General features: G+C 39.4%; 1 protein-coding gene across 6 annotated transcripts in view; it reads left to right on the forward strand.

Moving 5' to 3' along the window:
* The window catches only part of LOC100346786 (uncharacterized), a 51,615-nt gene extending 43,551 nt beyond the window's left edge, over positions 1–8,064 (forward strand). For all 6 annotated transcript variants that reach the window (XM_008257202.4, XM_008257203.5, XM_002711481.6 and 3 more), the window contains one exon: positions 5,797–8,064. In XM_008257202.4, coding sequence (XP_008255424.1) covers positions 5,797–7,724 — 1,928 coding nt within the window. In that variant the 3' untranslated portion in view covers positions 7,725–8,064. The remainder of the gene's footprint in view (positions 1–5,796) is intronic.
* Positions 8,065–8,559: the final 495 nt, after the last annotated feature.

An 8,559-nucleotide genomic window follows, 5' to 3' on the forward strand; every position in this document is an offset into this window, starting at 1 on the left:
CTTCTCCTGGTCTCCCATGTGGGTGCAGGGCCCAAGGACTTGGGCCATCCTCCACTGCACTCCCGGGCCACAGCAGAGAACGGACTGGAAGAGGGGCAACTGGGACAGAATCCAGCGCCCTGTCCGGGACTAGAACCTGGTGTGCTGGCGCTGCAGGCAGAGGATTAGCCTGTTGAGCCGTGGCGCCAGCCATGATCATGACTATTATAATTTCCTTGGCTGGACTCAACTGATGCCTTTAGGTGACTTCACTGAAAAGTCTGAGGCATTTAGGAAAGACCTTCTATTAAGTTTCTGCTGCCTTATCAGTCAGTCTGCTTAACTGAAAATATATTCTTTCTACATTTTTTTATGACATATGAACCTATTTGTTTACCTAAGGCCAGTTCCTTTACTTACATACTAAATGACATTCTTTCTCATTTTTTTAGGGATACTTTAGGAGAAATTAGTGCAGTATCTACTTGTCTGTGTCTGTCATAATTACAAGCTGCAATTTCTTCTATCTAAAAAGGAAAAACAAAACAAAAACAAATCTCTTGACACACACGTTTTCTTCTTGAAATAACCCTATTTATCTGCTACATTTTTTAAAAAAGATTTTCCTACCCTATCTCCATCTCTTCTCCCACTCTCATTAATCTGTTCCAATCCAAACTTACACCCATTACTCCACCAAAACTATACTTGAAGATAACCCATTATCTGTTAACTTCTTTATTACTAAATTAGAAATCAGCATTTTACTTTGTTTCTCAGCATTTGAAGAATTGATAACACTTGACTTGGCTTCTGGGATTCCACAGTTTCCTGAATTTTTGGCTGTCGCCGCTTAGTCTTCATTGTTCATTCTTTCTTATCTTCCTTCCTTACAATGATGATGTACCCCAAAGCTCAATTCTCAAACTTCCCTTTTCTTCCTTTCACTTCTCTACTGTATCCAGATACTCCTTGTTTGATCTTATCCAATCCCCCAGGGTTTAAATATTATCTATTTGGTGATGACCCCTAAATTTATATCTCTAATCTGAGTATCTCCCTAGAACCACATATTTGTGTCAATGCGTGTGTAATAAACACTTATTACCATATCTAAAAGTTCAAAATCAAGCAAGTCTCTTCTAAACCTTCTTCTGCTATAATGCAAAGTTCTCAGTATATAGTACATCCATAGTTCCAGATGCTCAGACAAAAAAGTATTCCTTGTTTTGTTTTTCATATTATGTGTTCATTCTATCACAAAATCCTCTTCATTAGAATGTCAAAATATATTCAGAATCCAATGATAACTCACATCTTCTACCCCTACATTCACAGTCATCTGGCCTGAACCATTTGGATTGCTATAACCTCATAACTCTGTGCACCAAGTTTCAATTCCTAATCCCTCATCTCTGTGGGCCCGAGGCCTTGTCTCTTGAAGTTTTTCAGATTATTAACATTCAGACTCAGTCAGGTGAAGTCACTAGATGTCTCAGGGGAAGCTGTGACTAACTTTGGAATATGTTTGTGTCTAGTTTCTGTTCTCATTTCATTGTGGCACCTCTGAATCTTCTTTTCTAACCTTGGCCATACTTGTAAAAGGGTTTTCTTTTTTTAAAATCATATTTTAAATAACCAACGTTTATTGCCATTCCCCAGGCAATCTGATACACCATTCACATGTCAAGTATATCCACTATCAGAGTTTTACTATTGCCAATCCCCAAATTCTCACACTATTAGCTTTATATTACTACATCAAAATACTTCATGCAGCTTTATAAGGGGAAAAGGGTTTTTTTTTTAAGCTCAGTTTTGGAATCTGAAGTCCAAGATTGGATGTCTCCATTGACTTGGCATCTGGTAAGGGCAATGGATGACAGTGGGAATAAGGATTACTTGGTGAACCAGGATCAGACAGTGGTTAGGCCCAAACACAGGCTTTTATAGTAACCCTCACATTAGAAATACCTTCTGACATCATGTTCCCAGTAACCTAAGGACAACCATTAGGGCTTATCAGAAAATACCAAAATAAGTTTCCACTTTATTTTTTTTTTTATTTTTTATTTTTTTTACAGGCAGAGTGGACAGTGAGAGAGAGAGAAAGGTCTTCCTTTTGCCATTGTTCATCCTCCAATGGCCGCTGCGGCCAGCGCGCTGCAGCCGTTGCGCTGCGCTGATCCGAAGCCAGGAGCCAGGTGCTTCTCCTGGTCTCCCATGGGGTGCAGGGCCCAAGCACTTGGGCCATCCTCCACTGCACTCCCGGGCCACAGCAGAGAGCTGGCCTGGAAGAGGGGCAACCGGGACAGAATCTGGCGCCCCGACCGGGACTAGAACCCAGTGTGCCAGCACCGCAAGGCGGAGGATTAGCCTAGTGAGCCGCGGCGCCGGCCAAGTTTCTACTTTAGTACCATTAACTGAGGCTTAAATGTCCTGCCTGAGTGCAGGGGCTAAATCATATTCAAACTATAACACTTTTCTTTTTTTAACTCCTTCTTCCTTTTCCCTAGGCTATGAAAACTACTCACCATTCACTACTTACCATTCCTAAAGTTTTGTCTTTTCAAGAATGTCATACAGGGGTGGGCATTTTGGTGCATCAGGTTAAGCTGCTGCATAAGATGCCTGCATTTCATTTTAGAATGCTGATTTGAATCCCAGCTCTTCTACTTCCAGTCCTGCTTTCTGCTAATGCATCCTGAAAAGCAGTACGTGATGGCTCAAGTATTTTGGTCGCTGCCACCCATGTGGGAGATCCAGAGGGAGTTCTGGACTTCTGGCTTTGGCCTGGCCCAGCCCTGGCTGTTGCAGGCATTTGAGCAGTGAACCAGTGGATTTAAGAGAGGGTGTGTTCACTCTTGTTCAGTCTCTCTGCTTTTCCAATAAAAATAAACATTTTTAAAACAGAATGTTATATAAATGGGATCAAAATATGTAGCCTTTAGGGTCTGGCTTTGTTCACCTAGCATATATTTAAAATTTGTCTGTATTATTGTATGAATCAATAGTGTGGATCTGTTTCCCGCTAAATAGTATCCCATTGTAGGGAAGTATCTAAGTTTGTTGATTCATTCATCTTTTAAGGAATGACTGGGTTGATTCCAGTTTGGAGAAATTAATAAAGCTGCTATAATATTTGGTATACGATCTTTGTCTTAACATAAGCATAAATACCTACAAATATGCTGCTGGATCATACACTAAATATATTTAAAAGAAACTATCTCACTTTCATTGTGGTTATACCACTCTGCATTCCCAGCAAGAGTATTCTGGTTCTTGATCTGTATATCCATCTAAAAGAAGTCTTTTATAGAATTGCTAGAATCCTTGTCATTCAGACTTTCCAACATTCTCAACATTGCATAAGATTACAGAGCCCTGCATTATGTCTTAAGTTATATAGCTATGCCTGGGAAATGATAGATATTTTTCTGTGATGAACACCTAGAGTTGGGCTTGGATATATAAGTAAATGAGAGATGACAGGAGACAGGAATGAAGGATGAAGTAAAGATAAGTAAACAAAGGCAACTAAATATCTTGTTTGAAAATAATAGGGAAAACTAAAGGTAATCATGGCTACTATCTGGGAAGCAGTATGCAGGAGGCAGGTCACTTGGAGACTGATATGATCATTAATTTAGTGTAGATAGCTTTTGTTTCCATATGTAAGTAATTAGTGGGGAAGCCACAGATAAGTGGTTTCCAAGCATCTACCTCTAGGATGGCAGGAAGAGTTAACTACAAAGGGGTACCCAGGAGTGACAGAAGTTTGATAGGGGGCAGGCACTATGGTGCTGGCTATCCCATATGGGCACCGGTTTGAGTCCTGGCTGCTCTTCTACCAATCCAGCTCTCTGCTATGGCCTGGGAAAGCAGTGGAAAATAGCCCAAGTGCATAGGCTCTTGCATCCACATGAGGGACCAAGAAGAAGCTCCTGACTCCTGGCTTAGGATTGGCCCCAGCCATTTGGGGAGTGAATCAGTGGATGGAAGACCTGGCTCTGTCTGTCCCTCTCTCTCTCTTCTCTAACTCTGCCTCTCAAGTAAATGAATAAAATCTTTTTTTTTCTTCTTAAAGTTTGATTGTAGGTACATGATTTGAGCTATTTTGGTTTTTCTTCTGTTTTTCAGTTGTCTTATGCCCTAGTTTTACTGAGTGTTAGGCATTATAAAGAAGATAACTCTAATAAATATTTAATTGTACTGTGGCAAACAATCTTGAATTACCTCATTCCAAATTCTGAATTTTAGATAGTTCAGAAATGATTCAGGCTTCAGACCTTGCCCAGACTGACCAACATTTTCTACATTATTCCTCATCATAGCTCTCAAGAGTTCCCAACCTAATATATGGAGAATTTACAACAGGACTTACTTTCCAGCTGTTGTCACCGAGTCATTTGCAGACTTACTTTCCAGCTGTTGTCACTGAGTCATTTGCAGCAGTCCAAAACACTGTTTAGTTTCTCTACCTCTCAATTTACTCTTCTGCTTAGGGAAATCTTAGTGGACCCAGATATTTTAAACTTTTATCCTATTAGCTGTTTATTTAAATATTAACTCTCCAGTGTCTTCATTCAAGTGCTTTTTATATGTTGCCTAATTTATGTAACTGCTTTCAACAGGAATGGTAGTCTGAATTACCTAAATTAACAGAAATGAATCCTTAAGATTCAAGAACTGAAAAAGAGAAATTCAGTTTGTATAGTCCTATGGAGAACCATCTAAGGTTTTGGCTAGTTGTAGGTGCGATGGGAAATGCCTTTGTGGGCTTTTCAAAGTTGAAAGGATGCTTATGTGTTTGGTAGATAGTGATCAAAGCTGAGAAGTATCATAGGAAAAGTCATATAGATAGGTATGGACCAGACTAGGGAGGGCTTTCTCAAAGTTATAGAAGAGTTTGGATGCTGTTCTAAGTTTAACTACCGGGCCAGCGCCATGGCTCACTTGGTTAATCCTCTGCCTGCAGCGCCAGCATCCCATATGGGCACCAGTTCTAGTCCTGGCTGCTCTTCTTCCAATCCAGCTCTCTGCTGTGGCCCAGAAAGGCAGTGGAGGATGGCCCAAGTGCTTGGGCTCCTGCACCTGCGTGGGAGACCAGGAAGAAGCACCTGGCTCCTGGCTTCAGATGGGCGCAGCTCCAGCTGTAGTGGCCATTTGGGGAGTGAACCAACAGAAGGAAGACCTTTCTCTCGTCTTTCTCTCACTGTCTATAACTCTACCTGTCAAATAAATTTTTTTAAAAAGTTTAGCTATTAAAAAGTTTTAAGCAGAGATAGAAAATCACAATCCAATTCCAAATATGAATCAGTGAGAAATGTTCTAGAGACCTCCATGTTCATCTTCTGATTCACTAGATTCAGTCAGTCTCATGGAATAAATTGGACATCTTTAATTTCAACAAGCTCTCCTCATGACTTTTAAAGTTTGAAAACCACTGATTTCAAAGTTTCCTTTTAAAGTCTCTTCCCTTATGCTCCCAAGTATTCATTATTCTGACCTCTCAGCTACCCTCTTTTCATTCTAAGCTAATATTTCTTTCAAGCTCTAGGTAGCAACATTACCATGTCATAAGTTTAGTGGGTTTTGATTGAGAGAAATAGAAAGGAGTAAAATTTATAGCACAGAATACAGCATTTTATAAAATTGTATTTAGTGTGAAATGTACGTCTAACTACAGGTCATGGTAAACAATACTTTAACACCACTTAGGTAAGCCTATTATTTCATATGGTTATTATTTTGACTTTTCTCCTATTGAAATTATATTTCTCCTAAATTATTTAATGTTGTCTTACCTTTCAGATTTGCCTTCAATATATGGAAGTAAGGACTTCTCTCCAAAAAGGGATACTTATGAAACAGAATTATCCCAATGGGAAATAAGTGACAAGCCTGGAAACCGTGATCTTCAGGAGTCTAATTCTAAAAGTTATTTGGAAATCCAAGGCAACTTGGAAAAACAAGAAAATCAGAAGGAATATTTCAGGCGAGGGATGATTATATATGACAAAATGTCCATTTTCAATCAGCAAACCTACTTATCTCAGCATCCACAATGTCATTCTACTGAGAAACCCTATAAATGTAAGGAATGTGGGAAAGCCTTTAGACGAGCATCGCATCTAACTCAACATCAGAGTATTCACACTGGTGAAAAACCCTATGAATGTAAGCAGTGCGGAAAGGCCTTTAGTCGTGACTCCCAGCTCAGTCTTCACCAGAGACTTCATACTGGTGAGAAACCCTATGCATGCAAAGAATGTGGGAAGGCCTTCACTCAAAGCTCACAACTTATTTTACATCACAGAATTCATACTGGTGAAAAACCATATAAATGTGAAGAATGTGGGAAAGCCTTTATTCGTAGCTCACAACTCACTCGACATCAGAAAGTCCATACTGGCGAGAAGCCGTATGAATGTAAAGAATGTGGAAAGGCCTTTACTCAGAACTCACAACTTACTCTGCACCAGAGACTTCATACTGGTGAGAAGCTCTATGAATGCAAAGAATGTCGAAAAGTCTTTACTCAGCTCTCACAACTAATTCTGCATAAGAGAATTCATACTGGTGAGAAACCCTATGAATGTAAGGAATGTGGGAAAGCTTTTATTTGTGGCTCACAGCTTTCTCAACATCAGAAAATTCATAATGGGGAAAAGCCATATGAATGTAAGGAATGCGGGAAGGCCTTTATCCGGGGCTCACTCCTTATGCAACATCAAAGGATTCATACTGGTGAAAAACCCTATAAATGTGAAGAATGTGGGAAAGCCTTTATCCGTGGCTCACAACTTACTCAACACCAGAGAATTCATACCAATGAAAAGCCCTATGAATGTAAGGAATGTGGAAAGACCTTTAGTCATGGCTCACAACTGACTCAACACCAGAGAATTCACACTGGTGAGAAACCCTATCAATGTAAGGAATGTGGGAAGGCCTTTAATCGTGGCTCACTCCTCACTCGACATCAGAGGATTCATACTGGTGAGAAACCCTATGAATGTAAAGAGTGTGGAAAAACCTTTAGTCGTGGGTCAGAACTTACTCAACATGAGAGAATTCACACTGGTGAGAAACCCTATGAATGTAAGGAATGTGGAAAGTCTTTTATTCGTGGCTCACAGCTTACTCAACATCAAAGAATTCATACTGGTGAGAAACCTTACGAATGCAAAGAATGCAGAATGGCCTTTACTCAGAGTTCACATCTTTCCCAACATCAGAGACTTCATACTGGTGAGAAACCCTACGTATGTAATGAATGTGGAAAGGCCTTTGCTCGTGGTTTACTACTCATACAACATCAAAGAATCCATACTGGTGAGAAACCATATCAGTGTAAGGAATGTGGGAAGGCCTTTATTCGTGGTTCTCAGCTTACTCAACATCAGCGAATTCATACTGGAGAAAAACCCTATGAGTGCAAGGAGTGTGGGAAGGCCTTCAGTCATGGCTCTCAGCTTACTCTACATCAGAGAATCCATACTGGTGAGAAGCCCTACGAATGTAAAGAATGTAGAAAGGCTTTTACCCAGAGTTCACACCTTTCTCGACATCAGAGAATACACACTGGTGAAAAACCATACCAATGTAAGGAGTGTGGGAAGGCCTTTACTCGTGGCTCACAACTAACTCAACATCAAAGAATTCATATCAGTGAGAAATCTTTTGAATATGAGGAATGTGGAATAGAATTTAAGCATGCCTCACAAGTTTATGTATGAATTATCGGATTCTTTGCAGTTAACAGATTTCTCTTGCAAAGAATTCTTACAGATGTGAATATGGGGGCACATTTGCGTCATAAAGGTAAACATCAGAGAATTTGGATGGCATAATGAAAATGTTAATGTAATCCATGTAGAAAAGCCTATCATTTCTGGAAACCCACTAAACTTTAGCAAGTTAAAACAGAAAATAATTCTGTTAATGTAGAAAATGTAGAAAGGCTTCTAGCCTTAGCAAATGTCTTTTTCAAAACTATCTTGGCTCTGAGAATTCATTTCCTTCTGCTTTGGTTTAATCATTTGTATATAGACTTAAGAATAAATACCTTTCTCAGTATTCACGGAAGTATCATGTGTTATTTTATGTAAAAGCTCTTAGAACAGTGCACTGAAGCATATTGTAAGTATATCATATTTTAAGTATCAAATACCATTTCTATTATTTTAGAAACATTTCATAAGAGGAGGGTGCTATCAAAAATATTTCATTAAACATTTACTACAGATTTGGGGGAGGACACTGTATGTTATAAATATGAGAAAGCTTTTATCCAAATCTCATCAAATATTCTATAAGAGGAAATCCGTCCTGAACAAAAGCACTGTGCATTAATCAATGGGTTATTGAGAGAAATGTTAGAAAATACAGAATTTGTATTTTCCAATATCCCTGGCTAAAATTTAAGAATATTATTTATAAATGAAAAAAATTTTAGCAGAAATACACCTAGGGGAGAGCATTGTGGTACAGTGGGTTAAGCTGCTGCTTGCAATGTTGGCATCCCCTACTGGAAAGTCAGTTCAAGTCCTAGCTGCTCCACTTGTGACTTCC

The sequence above is a fragment of the Oryctolagus cuniculus genome, chromosome 18, assembly GCF_051225735.1.
Source record: "Oryctolagus cuniculus isolate XC-2025 breed Fujian yellow rabbit chromosome 18, ASM5122573v1, whole genome shotgun sequence".
Taxonomy (NCBI): Eukaryota; Metazoa; Chordata; class Mammalia; order Lagomorpha; family Leporidae; genus Oryctolagus; species Oryctolagus cuniculus.